This window comes from Lepus europaeus, chromosome 7, assembly GCF_033115175.1.
Source record: "Lepus europaeus isolate LE1 chromosome 7, mLepTim1.pri, whole genome shotgun sequence".
In the NCBI taxonomy this organism is placed as follows: Eukaryota; Metazoa; Chordata; class Mammalia; order Lagomorpha; family Leporidae; genus Lepus; species Lepus europaeus.
Genome location: NC_084833.1, coordinates 61,913,354 through 61,928,746, shown reverse-complemented (window position 1 = coordinate 61,928,746; position 15,393 = coordinate 61,913,354). Strand labels below are relative to the sequence as shown.

The 15,393-nt window shown below is 57.3% G+C and overlaps 1 protein-coding gene across 3 annotated transcripts; it reads left to right on the top strand.

Annotated features, from left to right (window-relative positions):
* Nucleotides 1–11,523: 11,523 nt before the first annotated feature.
* PHOX2A (paired like homeobox 2A) lies at nucleotides 11,524–15,160 on the top strand. Of its 3 annotated transcripts, XM_062198238.1 has the most exons (4): nucleotides 11,524–11,740; nucleotides 13,759–13,967; nucleotides 14,355–14,372; nucleotides 14,639–15,160. In XM_062198238.1, exons 1-4 carry the CDS (start codon nucleotides 11,524–11,526, stop codon nucleotides 15,158–15,160), a joined length of 966 nt encoding a protein of 321 aa, XP_062054222.1. The 3 variants fall into 3 exon arrangements, with proteins under 3 accessions (XP_062054222.1, XP_062054225.1, XP_062054224.1); XM_062198241.1 differs by lacking the exon at nucleotides 14,355–14,372 and having other exon boundaries at nucleotides 13,759–13,946; nucleotides 14,708–15,160; XM_062198240.1 differs by lacking the exon at nucleotides 14,355–14,372 and having other exon boundaries at nucleotides 13,759–13,947; nucleotides 14,685–15,160.
* Nucleotides 15,161–15,393: the final 233 nt, after the last annotated feature.

Sequence of the window (15,393 nt, the reverse complement as noted above, 5' to 3'; positions counted from 1 at the left end):
CATTTGAGAGATCCAGAAGAAGATCCTGGCTCCTGCTTCAGCTTGGCCCAGTTCCAACTGTTGCAGCCATTTGAGGAGTGAACCAGAGGATGAAAAACCTCCCTCTCTCTCTCTCTCTCTCTTAAATAAATAAATAAATATTTTTTAAAAATAATAAATTATTCATTGATTTGAAAGGCAAAGTTACAGAGAGAGAGATTGAAAGAGAGAGACATCTTGCATCTGCTGGTTCGCCCCTCAAATGGCAGCAGTGGCCAGCATGGGACCAAGCTGAAGCCAGAAATCAGGCACTCTATCTGGGTCCCCCAAGTGAGTGGCAGGGACCCAGGGATTTGGGCCATCTTCTGCTGCTTTCCCAGACCATTAACAGGGAGCTGGATCTGAAGTGAAATAAGCCGAGACTCGAACCGGTGCTCACAGGGGATGCTTGTGTTCCATGTGACTGCTACGCCACAGTGCTGGCCTCGACACTGTTCCGTGTTAAGGAGGCTGTGGAGCAACCAGACACATATGCATTGTTGACAGGAGTGCACCATGGCATGGCCCTTTGGGAAAAGGTCTGGCAGTTTCTCCCAAAAGTAAATACATGGGGTGAGCATCATGGCGCAGTGGGATAAGCCACCACTTGGGAAGTCCGCATCCCAATTTAGAATGTCGATTCCAGTCCCAGCTATTCTGCTTCCAATCCAGCTCTCTGCTAGTGTGTCTGGGAAGGCAGTAGATGATGGCCCAAATGCTTGGGCCCCTGGCACCCTTGGGAGACCTGGATGGAGTCCCAGGCTTCTGGCTTCAGCCTGGCCCAGTCATGGCTATTGCCAGCATTTGGGAGAGAACCAGTCAGTGGATGAAAGATACCTCTCAGATAAATTGAAAATAAAAATGTTTAAGTTCACAGTTCTGTAAGTCAGAAGACTAGCCTGGCATGGCTGGGGTCTCACCTGCTAACGCCCTCCCTGCATGGTCAGCTGAACTGTGCTCCTTCCTGGGAGCTCTGGAGGGAAGTGCTCCCAAGTTCAATCAGGTTCTTGGCCAAACTCACTTCCCTGTGGCTGCAGGACTGAGGTGCCCATTCCTTGGCCACTGTCCTCTGGAGCTCTCGTCAGCCCCCAGAGGCCAGCCACGCCCACGCCCACCACATTTCTCCTCCTGTGAGCCGTGAAGAGTCGTCCCTATATTAATCTCTTCTACTTCAGACTCTGACTTCACTGCTTCCGGCCTCAAAGCCCCTTATACATGAAGGGCTCGTGTCCAGTGTTGTGGCTGTGGCGTTAGCGGGTAAAGCCACTGCCTGCAGTGCCAGCATCCCATATGGGCACCTGTTCGAGTTCCAGCTGCTCCACTTCCCATCCAGCTCCCTGCTAATGGCCTGGGAAAGCAGCGGAAGATGGCCCAAGTGCTTGGGGCCCCTACACCCACATGAGAAGCTCCTGGCCTCTGATTTCAGCCTGGCCCAGCCTAAGCCATTGCAGCCATTTGGGGAGTGAGCCAGTAGATGGAAGAAATATTCTCCTTTTCTCTCTCTTTCACTCTTTCAAATAAAATAAAATGAGTCTTTAAAAATAAATGGCCCACATCATTAGGCCAGATCACCTTGATAATTCCCTCTTTTTATTTTTTAAAATATTTGGGTATTTGAGTGGCAGAGAGAGCACTTGCACTCCCCGATGTCCTTGTTTCTTTACTGATGGACGAACTGGCCAGTATCCTGGCTTTAAACGCTATCTTGAGCTTGATGGAGTTTATTATTGAGCAATAAAGTTTGCATTCAAAAACATAAGTGAAGTCAGCTGTGCTCTATGACACACCGTCGTCCTGAAGGTGGCATCCCATCAGAGTCACATCCTAGAGATTATACTCACACAAGGTACACACAGCAGGGGCAGGACTCTCAGAGGGCATCCTAAAATTCTGACAACACAGGTGGGGTTTATTCGGCGGAACACTGACCAACAATAGAAAGTAATGAACTGTGGACACACACGCCAACACGGTGCATCTAAAAAATGCCAAGCTGAGTGAAAGAAGGCTTGCACAAAGAGTACCCTAAAGGACAGATGGGTGGCCAGCATTGGTGTCCAGCAGGAAGAATTGGAAGAGTGGTGAGCACCCTTGTGAGGGCATGAGCATTGGGTTGGGCTCTGAAGCGGCATTAGAAAACTTCTAGAAGGATTTGGGTTACCTGAATATATTTATGTGGCAAATTCATTGAATGCATTTGGGGGTGGGCTTTGGCATAGCAGGGGGAGTGTTGTGGTGCACCTGGTGAAGCCACCGCCTGCAGTGCTGGCAGCCCAAATGAGCACCAGTTCCAGCCCCAGCTGCTCTGCTTCCAATCCAGCTCCCTGCTAATGCACCTGGGACAGCAGCAGAGGATGACCCAAGTCCTTGGGCCCCTGCACCCACGTGGGAGACCTGGAAGAAGCTCCTGGCTCCTGGCCACTGCAGCCATTTGGAGAGTGAACAGATGGAAAATCTCTCTGTCTCTCCCTCTTTCTGTAACTCTGCGTTTCAAATAAATAAGTATTTTTGGAAAAGTCCTATTTTACTTTGGATACTAATATGCCCAGTTAAAATCCTACCTATTCCTAGCCCCTCTTTTTGGTTTTTGTGGCCATATGGCTAAACTCAGGCAAGCACACAGTAAACAGAAGTATTGCATAGAACTTCTAGGAAGGTTCCTTATAGGATGTTTCCCTGAGAGATGCTTTCTTTCTAGTCCATTCTTGCTGCTCAAGACGTGGGTTTGATGGCTGGAAATCCAGCAGCCATCTTAGAACCTTGAGGATAGAAACCATACACTAGGAAGGTAAGACGGAAAAAGAAAGGCCAGCTGGATTAACAGGCTAATCCTCCGCCTTGTGGCGCCGGCACACCGGGTTCTAGTCCCGGTTGGGGTGCCGGAGTCTATCCCGGTTGCCCCTCTTCCAGGCCAGCTCTCTGCTATGGCCTGGGAAGGCAGTGGAGGATGGCCCAAGTCCTTGGGCCCTGCACCCACATGGGAGACCAGGAGAAGCACCTGGCTCCTGGCTTTGGATCAGCACGATGTGCCGGCCGCAGCGGCCATTGGAGGGTAAACCAACGGCAAAAAGGAAGACCTTTCTCTCTGTCTCTCTCTCTCTCACTATCCACTCCGCCTGTCAAAAAAAAAAAAAAGAAAAGAAAAGAAAGGTGTATGGATCCCCAATGCCCATGGAGCAAGCACACCAGCCCCAGAGAGTTCCCTACCTCCCAACTTGTCTTAAGTGAAGAAGAAATTATCAGTGAGTTTATTACACCATAGTTGCTTTGTATTTTCCCTTATGTGCACCCAACCTAACCCTAACTCATATTGGGCGCAGCGCTCTCAGCCGTCCAAATCCTCTCATGTAAACCTGTCCCAGCGTGTTCCTCTTCCGGTGCTGCAACAGCTCTCACATAGGCGCAAACTTGGAGTTTGATTCTTTACCCTCTTCTTTTTAAAAAAAAATTATTTTTATTTATTTGAAATACAGAGTTACAGAAAGAGGTAGAGACAGAGAGAGAGAGAGAGAGAGAGAGAGAGAGAGAGGTCTTCTATCCACTGGTTCACTCCCCAAATGACCGCAACAGCCAGAGCTGAGCTGATCCGAAGCCAGGAGCTTCTTCCGGGTCTCCCATGCAGGTGCAGGGGTCCAAGGACTTGGGCCATCCTCCACTGCTTTCCCAGGCCACAGCAGAGAGCTGGATTGGAAGTGGAGCAGCCAGGTCTCGAACTGGCACTCATAAGGGATGCCAGTGCCGTAGGCCAGGGCTTTAACCCGCTGCGCCATAGTGCCAGCCCCTTTTTACCCTCTCCTTATTTTCTCTCTAAGCTCTCCGGCTACCTCCTTCCCACTGATCTCTACATCCCCGGAGCCTATGCTCTCGGTGGATACCTCACTCCAGTTCGACCAACTGAGGAATCCTTTGGCCACCGAGTAACCCTCCACCTCCAAATTTCCCCTGCCTTTAGTTCCAGGCAGACGGAGCCACCATTCCCAGATTCCAGCCATTTCTCTGAAAGTCGGACACCCTTAGCCAATCCAGTACCAATTTCTGCGTAAATCAGCAACAGAAAGCGACTCCGTTTTCTGTCTGTAATTAATTTTTTTACGAGGCGGAGAAACAGCGGAGCTCCAAACCGCGGGTTCACTCCCTCAACGCCCACAATCACTGAGGCTGAACCAGGCCAAAGCCAGGAGCCAGAAACTCAACCCAAGTCTCCCACAGGGGTGGCAGAGACCCAACTACTTGACCCAACCCCTTGCTGCCACCCAGGGTGCACATCAGCAAGAAGTGGGAATTGGGAGCAGAGCTGGGCCTCGAACCCAGGCACTGATCCCGGATGCCAGTGTCCCAAGTGGTGTCTTAACTGCTAGACCAAATGCTTTCTTCTACTCCATCTTATCTAAGCAAAATATAATTTTGCTAAATTTAAAAAAAAAAAAAGATATTAGGTATCTCAGAGAATTACTAAAACAACTGGAGGACCAACTGCAGAGCCACGTGTACAATGCCCTAGAACTGTGGAGTTGTGGAGTTGTCTCCCCGAGGGCAGTGCTGTCCGCCCTGCCTCTGGCACAGCTCAAGTGGTGGCACCTGGACTCTTGCTGCTGCCAAGTGCCCCTGCTGCAACCCCGTTGTCCCTGGGGAGAGCTTCTTGGTCCCTGAGTCCCCGCTCCCTTAGCCACAGAAGGTGAGTGTCTGCACCCTGGTTATGAGGGCGGCTCGGAAAGCAAGAGGCTGACGTCTGTTAGGTGGGCGCTGTCTCCAGCTGAGAAGTAGCTTCGGACCCCAGATGCTGAAAGGGAATAACCAATGTTCCACTGTTTCGGGGCAAAGCGGGCTGGGAGAACCACGCTGCCCCAGTTCCACGGGGTGGCCCCACATCCCCTATTTCCCTTGTCAGATAGTCACCATTTCCTAACCAATGCGATCGCTCTGGGGTGTGGCAGAGAATTTGACCATGACCTTTTGGGGAACACATGGTTATCCTCCTGCAATGACCTCAGATTGCCGGCCCCAGGCAGAGGCTCCTTACCCAAGGTACACAGTCAGGCTCCTTGCTCGCTCTCTCTCTCTCTTCTTGCCCTCTCTTTGTTTTAAATTAATTAATTTATTTTGAAAGTCAGAGTTACAGAGAGAGAGAGGTCTTCTATCCACTGGTTCACTCCCTAAGTGGCTGCAACGGCTAGAGCTGGGCTGCACTGAAGCCAGAAGCTTCATCCAGGTCTTCCACGTGGGTGCAGGGGCCCAAGCACTTGGGCCTTTCGCAGGTCATTAATAGGGAGCTGGATCAGAAGTGGATCAGCCAGGACTTGCACCTGCGCCCATATGGGATGCCAGCATCAGAGGCGGTGGTTTTACCCATTATGCCACAATGCCGCTCCCTTGCCCTCTTTGGAAGCAAGTTCCTGAGGCCGCCAAGCAGTCGGCGCACTCTAACCCACTCCCATTGTCCTGCTTAGTCCTCCGGAGCTACAACCATGGGCAGTGGAGGAGGCAGGCTGAGGTCAAGTTCTAAAACACAGCATGCACTGATACTCCCAGCTGCCTCCCTCTCCCCAGCAAGGGCATGGTTTCCTGGCTCAGGACGGGGAGATTCTCACCGCATCCCACCCTCAACATCACAGGACCAGTTCCCGAAGTTTGGTTTCCGCCATTTGCATTGCTACACACCTGTACCAAGTGTTTATTTGGATTTTTTCATTGGAAGTGACAGGAATCCAGCTAGAACTAGATTAAACCTAAAGAATATGCTGGGTAATAAAATCCAATAAAGAGCTGAACAACAATAGTCATTTGAACAACGAGTAAGGATGTCTCAGGAGCGACCGAAACTGGGAGCTTAAATCCCAGGGTGATTCTCTTGAGCTCTTGGCTCAACTGCTTCTCTCTTCTTTCTTCCCTGCAGGGCGCCTTCCTTGTCTTCAGTGATGGCAGATGTGGCTGCACACAGTTCCTGAGTATTTATGGTTTTCAACACCCAAAAAAGAGTGACTTGTGAGGCCGGCGCTGTGGCGTAGCAAGCAAAGCCGCCACCTGCAGAGCCGGCATCCCATATGGGCGCCGGTTCATGTCCCAGCTGCTCCTCTTCCAATCCAGCTCTCTGCTATGGCCTGGGAAAGCAGTGGAAGATGGCCCGAGTGCTTGGGGCCCTATACCCGTGTGGGAGACCCAAAGAAACTCTTGGCTCTCAGCTTCAGATTGGCACAGCTCCGGCCGTTGCAGCCAGTTGGGGAGTAAACTAGCGGATGGAAGACCTCTCTCTCTCTCTCTCTCTCTCTCTCTCTCTCTCTCTCTCTCTCTCCCTCTCCTCTCTCTGTGTAACTCTGCCTTTCAGGTAAATAAATATATCTTAAAAAAAAAAAAAAGTGTGACTTGTCTAAGACCACGATGAGGACGGGTTTCATGGACCCATCTTTGGACAGGATGATTGCGACCAAGGGCAGGATTAGGCAAGAGCGACCGCCCCCCGGGTAACTCTGCAGATGGAGGAGATGGTTCCCAAGAGGCAGCCGTGGTGCTGGGGCGCCCACCTGCATGTGTCCACTCTCACAGCCCTTGGGAAGGTCCCTTCCCATGGACAACAACCTGCATGAGGTATGTATACGTAGCATGGTTGGGAGCACCAACCTAACTTTTTTAAAAGATTTATTTATTTATTCAGGCCGGCACCGTGGCTCAACAGGCTAATCCTCCACCTTGCGGTGCCGGCACACCGGGTTCTAGTCCCAGTTGGGGTGCCGGATTCTATCCTGGTTGCCCCTCTTCCAGGCCAGCTCTCTGCTGTGGCCAGGGAGTGCAGTGGAGGATGGCCCAAGTGCTTGGGCCCTGCACCCCATGGGAGACCAGGAGAAGCACCTGGCTCCTGCCATCGGATCAGCGCAGTGCGCCAGCGGCAACATGCCGGTGGCCATTGGAGGGTGAACCAAGGGCAAAAGGAAAACCTTTCTCTCTGTCTCTCTCTCTCTCACTATCCACTCTGCCTGTCAAAAAAAAAAAAATTAAAAAGATTTATTTATTTATTCAAAAGGCAGAGTTACAGAGAGAGAAGGAGAGGCACAGACAGAGAGAGAGAGAGGTCTTCCATTTGCTGGTTCACTCCCCAATTGGCCTCAACAGCCAGAGCTGCTCAGATCCAAAGCCAGGAGCCAGGAGCCAGGAACTTCTTCTGGGTCTCCCATACAGGTGCAGGGGCCCAAGTTCTTGGGCCATCCAGAGAGAGCTGGATCAGAAGTGGAGTAGCCGGGTCTCGAACCGGCGCCCATATGGGATGCTTCAGGCCAGGGCGTTAGCCCGCTGCACAACAGTGCCAGCCCCACAAACCTAACTTTTTAAATCTCACCCTTTTTGAGAGAGTCCACCAACCTTCTGGGTGCCATTTTCTTGCACAAACAGCTGAAACATTCTAATGAGCAACCCCTCGCTCCAGAGATAACTTCCCACAGGCCCATGGTACAGGAGAGTCTTACAGAAAGCACCCAGGGTCGATTCACTCCCTGGTCCCTCCTAAGGGCTCATCGGGGATCAGACACCCAAAAAAGATCTGCAGAACTGGATTCTTTGCTCATTCTTCCAGAATCCTTGTGACCTGGCCATTCTGAGCTCTGCAGAGACCTCGTACTAGAAGTCAAAGACAAAAATGGCACTCAGGTCCCAGCAGGAAGAAGAGACTGACACCAAATATTCACCAAGTGTGTTTGCCTGGGCCAGACAGCACACCAGGAGAGGACAGGGATTTGAAAGAAGGTTGCAAATGGAGTTGGTAGATACCTGGGGGTGGGAAGAGTGCCAGTCCTGCAGCATACCCAGAGGGTGGTGAACCTGCTGGGAAGGGTGGGCTCTCCAAGTCATTAGAAGCTACACTGGCAAGCCTGCTCCAGCTCGGCTTCCACTCACAACGGTGTGATGAGGACTCTGGGGACAGCACCTCAAGGGTGGTGGGGAGGAGCCACTGCTCCCTGTTCTCCTCCCTCCCCCACCCCCATGGCAGCAGAGAAGGACTGGAGAAATAGAGCAGCATGGGACCACCTGTTGAGCTGTCGGGTGCCACCCCCTCCACATTTCGACCTGAAAAGTCATTTGAGAGAAAACAGAAAACAACAAGTGTTGGTGAGGATGGGGGAAAGTTGGAACCCCTGTGCACTCCTGCTGGGAAATGCAAAATGCATAGCTGCTGTAGAAGACAGTACCCAGCCGGCACTGCGGCACTGCGGCTCACTAGGCTAATCCTCTGCCTGCGGCACCGGCACTCCAGGTTCTAGTCCTGGTTGGGGCACCGGATTCTGTCCTGGTTGCCCCTCTTCCAGTCCAGCTCTCTGCTGTGGCCTGGGAAGGCAGTGGAGGATGGCCCAAGTGCTTGGGCCCTGCACCTGCATGGGAGACCAGGAGGAAGCACCTGGCTCCTGGCTTCGGATCGGCACAGCACACTGGCCATAGCGGCCATTTGGGGGGTGAACCAACAGAAGGAAGACCTTTCTCTCTGTATCTCTCTCTGTGTCTAACTCTGCCTGTCAAAAAAAAAAAAAAAAAAAAAAAAGACAGTACCTAGCATGAATCCTCAAAAACTACAGATAAAATCATTATCTAATCCAACAATTCTACTGCTGGATTCGTAGCCAAAAGAATTGCAGGCAGGGGCGCCAGCACTGTGGCAAGGCAGGTTAAGCTGCCACTTGCAAGGCTGGCATCCCATATCGGAGTACCAGTTCAAGTCCCAGCTGCTCAGCTTCTGAACTAATGAGGTACCTGAGCTCCTGCCACCCACGTGGGAGAACTGAACGAAGTTCCTGGCTCTTGGCTTCAGCCTCGCAGATCTGGCCATTTGGGGAGTGAACCAGCAGCTGGGAAGTCTCTCTCTCTCTCTCTCTCTCTCTCTCTCCTCTCTCCCTCTCTCTCCTTTCTTTCTTTTTCTGCCTTTCAAATAAATAAATAAACATAAACACATAAATCTTTTTTAAAAAAATCCAGGCCGGTGCCGCGGCTCACTAGGCTAATCCTCTGCCTTGCGGCACCAGCACACCAGGTTCTAGTCCCGGTCGGGGCGCCGGTTCTGTCCCGGCTGCCCCTCTTCCAGGCCAGCTCTCTGCTGTGGCCAGGGAGTGCAGTGGAGGATGGCTCAAGTGCTTGGGCCCTGCACCCCATGGGAGACCAGGATAGGCACCTGGCTCCTGCCATCGGATCAGCGCGGTGCGCCGGCCGCGGTGCGCCGGCCGCAGCGGGCCAGCCGCAGCATGCCAGCCGCAGCACGCCAGCCGCAGCGGCCATTGGAGGGTGAACCAACGGCAAAGGAAGACCTTTCTCTCTGTCTCTCTCTCTCACTGTCCACTCTGCCTGTCAAAAATAATAATAATAATAATAATAATACAAGGTAGGATCCCAAAGAGACACCTGTATCCCCATCAACAGTGTGTTATTCACAAGAGATGAAATATGGAAGCGACTCAAGTGGCCGTGTAGGGATGAGCGGTTAAGGAAAGGAAACGATATGCAGACACTGGAATATTATTCAGCCTTTAAAAGAGGAAATTGTGACACATGCCACAGGTGGATGGAAGGTGCAGGTGTTAACACTCAGTGAAATAAGCCAGTCATAAAAAGATATGGGCTGTCTGAGGGCATTTAGATGAGATACTCCATCACACTCACAGAAAGAGTGGTGGTTAGTAGGGGCTGAGGAGGGAGGAGTTCCTACTTAATGGGCGGAGTTTCCAGTTCACCAGATGAAAGAGTAACCGAGATGAATGGGGGTGAGGACTGCTCGCTATTATGAGTGTAGTTCCCACCGAACCACACTCTGAAAATGGTGAAGATGGGAAGTATTCTATGGATTTTATTATGACAATAAAAAGTTTGGAGAGAAATAAGTCGTCTGAGCAAATGCCTCCGAGCAATCTGGCTGGAGTACTTAGAGAAGGGGCTGGCCCTTGTGAGGAGAAAGGACCCGGGATGACAGGAGGCGCATGCCCTCAGCGTGCCGGGGAACACGGTGATGGGGACTGCAGCAGTCCTGCTCTCCGTCCCCAAGGACTTTGTGGACATGAGGGTGTCCGCCCCCGCCCCCCTCCCCCAAGACCTGCACAGGTGCTGATGGAGAGGACTGGGGGCTAGGGGGCCGCTGCCCAGTGAGCCCCAGGGGCACCTGAATTTTCTGTCTCCGCCTGGTCTGAATTCGGTGTGTGCCGCTGTCCCACAGCCGGGGCCTGAATCCATGAAGGGCCAGCGGTGGCCTGCAGCAGACCGGGTAGAGGTGGCTTCCTGGAGACAGACAGGGCCTCTGGAGGAGGGTGGGAAGAAAAGAAGCCGCCAAGGTTGCTCCCGCTCCGGACACCCGCCACACACCACGCCCGCTGCCCGGACTCCCGTCGGAGGGTCCAGCCTGCTGGCTGGGGAGGGGGACTGAGCCGGGGGACCCTGGAGAGGAGGACTGAGGCAGGCCGGGTGCGGAGGGGCAGCGTGTGCGGCATTTAGGACTGCACGGCGCGGGGAGAACCGGCTGGGGACGCTCCCCCGGGACCGGCCCCCGCGCCTCGCTCAGCATCCCCGGGCCCTGCGGGCTCCTGCTCGCGCGTCTGGGCTCCCTGGAGGCTCCCTCTCTGGCGTCTGCCCCTGGCCTCGCGTCTCCGCGACGGTCCCTCCATTTGCGTTTGCCTCCTCCGGCTGCGGCTCTCCGTCGCAGCCCTTGCTGCCGCCCGCGTCTCATCCCTATCCCCGCCTCATTCTTTCTCGGTCCCCGTTCTGTCCCCACCTCCCACTCTGTCTCTGTCCCCATCGGCGTCTCTCTTGTCCCCGTCTCCATCACCGTTTCTGTCCCTGCCTCTCCGTCTTCTCCCTGCATCCACGTCCCCTGCCCGTCCCCGTCCCCGTCCCAGGCTCCGTCCCTCCTCGTCTCCGTCTCCAGCCCCCCTCCACGGGCTGCCTCCACCGACCCCGCTGGATGGGACTGCGCTGGGGGCGGGGCTGCGGGGCGGGATCGGAATAACTCGGTTATCGGGGCAAATTGAATTAACTTCTTCACACGAGCGCCACCGGGCCTGCCTCCCCGGGCTCCCGCGGGGCCGCAGGTGGAGAGGCCCGGGAAAGAGGTCGAGACCCTCCGGCTGAGCACGATGCGTAGACACCGAAGGTCTGGTGCGGACTGGAGCAGGATGAGGGCCCTGGGGATCCGGTCCGCGCAGCTCCGCCCGGCACCTCGGGAGCCGCGCGGGGACCCTTTGGGGTGGGGGGTCGGGGTGGCTGGGGGCGGGGTTTGGGCCACCTAGGCCCCGCCCCGCGGAGCTCGCCCCGCCCCGCCCCCCTCCGCGGGGTCCTGCGCGTTAAAAGGCGCGCGGTCCGGCCGGGCTGCACTTGCGTTGCACCCGGGCAGAGTGCGGCCGCGACGGGGCGGGCGGACTCTCGGGCGCTCAGAGCCGGCCTCGGGTCCTCGGCGCCTGGCGCTCGAACCTCCGTCCCGACCTCCACCAGGACCCGGACCCAGACCCCGACCCGGCCCAGCCCGGCCCCCCGCCCCCGCCCCCCGGGCCGATGGACTACTCCTACCTCAATTCGTACGACTCGTGCGTGGCGGCCATGGAGGCGTCCGCCTACGGCGACTTCGGCGCCTGCAGCCAGCCTGGCGGCTTCCAATACAGCCCCTTGCGACCCGCCTTCCCCGCGGCGGGGCCGCCCTGCCCCGCACTCGGCTCCTCCAACTGCGCGCTTGGCGCCCTACGCGACCACCAGCCCGCGCCCTACTCGGCAGGTGAGCGCCGCCCCGGCCCAACACTCCCTCCAAATCCTGCGGATCCCGCAGCCCCTGCCCTACGAGTGAATACGTGAATACGAATGCCCCCACGACCACCCCCATCCCTGCCTTGGCCAGGCCCTCCAACGCCCTGCAAGACCCCAGTAACATGAGGTTTCCCCTGGGCAGGGACGAGCCCCACCCTCTCATACCGGCCACCCCTTTCTCGCGCTGCCAGATCTCTTCGGACCAAGGAAACAAATCCTCGGTCCAGCCGGATTCCTCACTAGGCCCTCTCTGATCACTCGCAAAGGCTGACCATCAACCTCTCCATAACCTGGATCCTCACAAGAGGCTCCCAGCTCGGTGGTCCAGTCAGATGGCCCCAGTCCCTTGGTGTGCAAACACAACCTTCCCCCCCCCCCCCAGCAAGGACCCACGCGGCGGCTGAGCAGCCCAGATGGGAAGCTTCCTAGGGCCCCGGCACCACCAGGCCCCTCCCTCCCTGTCTTGGACTCACACCTTCTGCATCCCCAAAACCAGTTCCCATAGGCTGCAGAGAAGGGGGCTTAGGTCATTAAGCCACTTTCACTTCCCCCTCCTCCAGCCCCTGCCCGGGACTCTCCCAGCTAGTCCTGCAGAAGCCAGAAGCTCCTGGGCCCCCACGCCTTTAGAGGCAAGTCCCTGGCAGAACCCTCAGTCTCTCTGAGCCGCTCAGCCATCCCCATCTCTCGGATGAGAGTCCCAGCCTGCCCCACCCAACCTCCCTGTCTCCTTCCCGCCTAGGAAGACCACTAGGGACCCAAGTAGGAGCCCTGGCCTGGGGGTGCAGGGTGGGGGACACATGGGTCTGTAGAAAGGAGAACCAGGGAGATGTAGGCCGTGTGGAACAGGGGTGGGAACCCTGGGCCAGATAAGGATGGAGACTGGGGAGGGGGGGAGCATGGGCCCCAGAGTGATGGTGTTCTGAGACCAGAGGGATGGGGCTAAGGTAGAGAGATGGGAGACTGGGGGGCCTGGGAGAATGGGGATCCCAGGTTGGAGGGCTGCAGGTAAGAACCAGGTGACAGGGGCAGGAATTATGGGGAATGGGGGCCGAAGGAAGACTGGAGACGGAGTTCAGAAAGATGGCGATAGGAGTGGGATGTTGGTAACAAGGATGAGGGGTGACGGGGACCCAGAGAGGTGGGACAAAGATGGAGGAGACTGGGACCCCCTCGGAGAACATGAATGGGAAGCTAGTGTCAGAAACCCAGACTGGGGGGCAGTGAGACTGGGGGGGAGGGGAGCAAGAGATAGGGGAGGAGAAGGATGGGGGATTGCCTTGGCAGGGATGTGGGACACAGAGAAGGTACCTTGGCGGGGGGGGGGGGGGGGGGTGCAAAAGGAGATGGAGGAACTTGGATAGGGGAGAAATAAGAATCCTTCCCCGTGGGCACAAAGAGAAGAGTGGCCAGAAGAGGGAAGTTGAAGAGAGATTCAGATGAGGAAGAGGAGAGGGGTGCACCTGGAGGGGAGCGGGGAGCGGGGATGTGAGACAGAGCTGAGGAAAGCAAGGAGCTGGTGGGGGAGGGAGGGAGAGGGGCCAAGTGTGCACACCCAGGGAGCATGGCAGTAGACCCGCAGGAGTTTCGTAGGCCCTCGGTGGGGAAGGGGGCTCGTGACTGCCCCCGGGACCTCCTGCTGCTGCTGGGACCCGACACACATCCAGGGCTAGGCTGGACAGAGCAGGACCTGAAGTCAGGCAGGCAGAGAGGCTGAGGGAAGCGGGCGGGAACCAACGGCAGGTCGGGAGGCCTCCGCTGGTTTCCTGGTTTCAGCCCACTCTCCCCACTCCCGGGCTCCTGGTTCCTTGCGGCCGGGGCCTCCTTCATTGCTGCGGGCCCGCGGAGCCATACAGAGGGATGACGCCCAGGGGCCAGGGTAGGGCCAGGGGCGGTGCACCAGTCCCTCTGGGGCAGGACACAGCCGTCTGAACTCTGCCTCTGACCCCCGTCCACCCTCGTTGCCCCCCGCCCTCCCCCACACACCCTCAGTGCCCTACAAGTTCTTCCCGGAGCCGTCAGGCCTGCACGAGAAACGCAAGCAGCGGCGCATCCGCACCACTTTCACCAGCGCGCAGCTCAAGGAGCTGGAGCGCGTCTTCGCCGAGACCCACTACCCGGACATTTACACGCGCGAGGAGCTGGCACTCAAGATCGACCTCACCGAGGCTCGTGTGCAGGTGCGTGTATGCGCGCGGAGGGCTGCGCCAGGTCCGTGCCCTACGCCTGCGGTTCGCGGCATTGTGGAAGCCAGGATCGAGGGCTAAGGAGCAGGGTGCAGTCTGGGGTCAGCGGAGGAGGCAGCGGGGGCTGGGACTTGATGGCCCTGGGGGACCTGAGCTGCTTAAGGCCATGCTGCTCCACTTGGACTTCCTCTTCAGTCTCGCTTCGCAAGATGCTTGAGAAGAAGAGGGGCCTAGTGGGGAGAGGGATCCCGGGCGGCTTCGGGGTCGGTGGGGGGAATGGGCAGGCAGCACCTCGGGGAGCTCCTCCCCGGCGCTGCTGGGGTGGTGGTGGTGGTGGTGACGGCGGCGGCGGCAGCGGCGAAATGCTGAGCCCGGGACAGGCGCAGGGCAGTAAAGAGCCAGGCCAGGGCGGATCCTGTTGTCTGAGTACAGAGGATCAACTGGCCGCCTGGACGCCAGGCGCTGGACAAAAGGTTTCCCCAATGCCCTAACCCCCCAGGCGGCAGAGAGGCTTCCTAAAAGAGGGCGAAGGCAGAGTTCCCTACCGGAGACCAAGAATACTGGGAAGCAGCGGGGTCCCTGAGTGAGCAGATTCCAAGGGCACAAAGGCGACGACCTGGACCGGGGCTGGGGGTGGGGGGACGCTGAGAGGGCAGCCGGCAGGGTGAAGGAGGGCCGAGAGCCAGCGCTCACGAGGCGGCGCACCGGTCCCTTTCCGACCCACATGCCGGCTGACCGGCCCCCTGTGCCCGCAGGTCTGGTTCCAGAACCGCCGGGCCAAGTTCCGCAAACAGGAGCGCGCGGCCAGCGCCAAGGGCGCGGCGGGCACGGCGGGAGCCAAAAAGGGCGAGGCGCGCTGCTCGTCCGAGGACGACGACTCCAAGGAGTCCACGTGCAGCCCCACGCCCGACAGCACCGCATCCCTGCCGCCGCCGCCGCCCGCGCCCAGCCTGGCCAGCCCGCGCCTGAGCCCCAGTCCGCTGCCCGCCGCCCTGGGCTCTGGGCCCGGACCCGGGCCCGGGCCCCAGCCTCTCAAGGGCGCGCTGTGGGCCGGCGTGGCGGGCGGTGGGGGCGGCGGGCCAGGCACGGGCGCGGCCGAGCTGCTTAAGGCCTGGCAGCCGGCGGAGCCCGGGCCCGGGCCCTTCTCGGGCGTTCTGTCCTCCTTTCACCGGAAGCCCGGTCCCGCTCTGAAGACCAACCTCTTCTAGCCGCCGGCCTCAGGAGGCTTTGAGCCTTTCCCGAGACGCCCCAGCCCCTCCAGGACCCAACGGAACCCGTTCCGTCCGGGCGTCTGCCTGGCAGTTCCCATCTGTCCCCACTCCCCATGGTGTCAGACCCCTACGTGTGCCCTCCCCGACTCTGGAGTCAGGGCCGCCCCGCAGAGTAGAGTGCTTTTCACGGGGACCCCTCCGGGAGAGCCCGGAGCCCTTCCCAGCTCGGT

Coding starts and splice junctions, on each gene's coding strand:
- PHOX2A (XM_062198238.1), top strand. CDS start 11,524: ATGGACTACTCCTACCTCAATTCGTACGACTCGTGCGTGGCGGCCATG. Junction 11,741..13,758: donor GCCCGCGCCCTACTCGGCAG/GTGAGCGCCGCC, acceptor ACACACCCTCAG/TGCCCTACAAGTTCTTCCCG.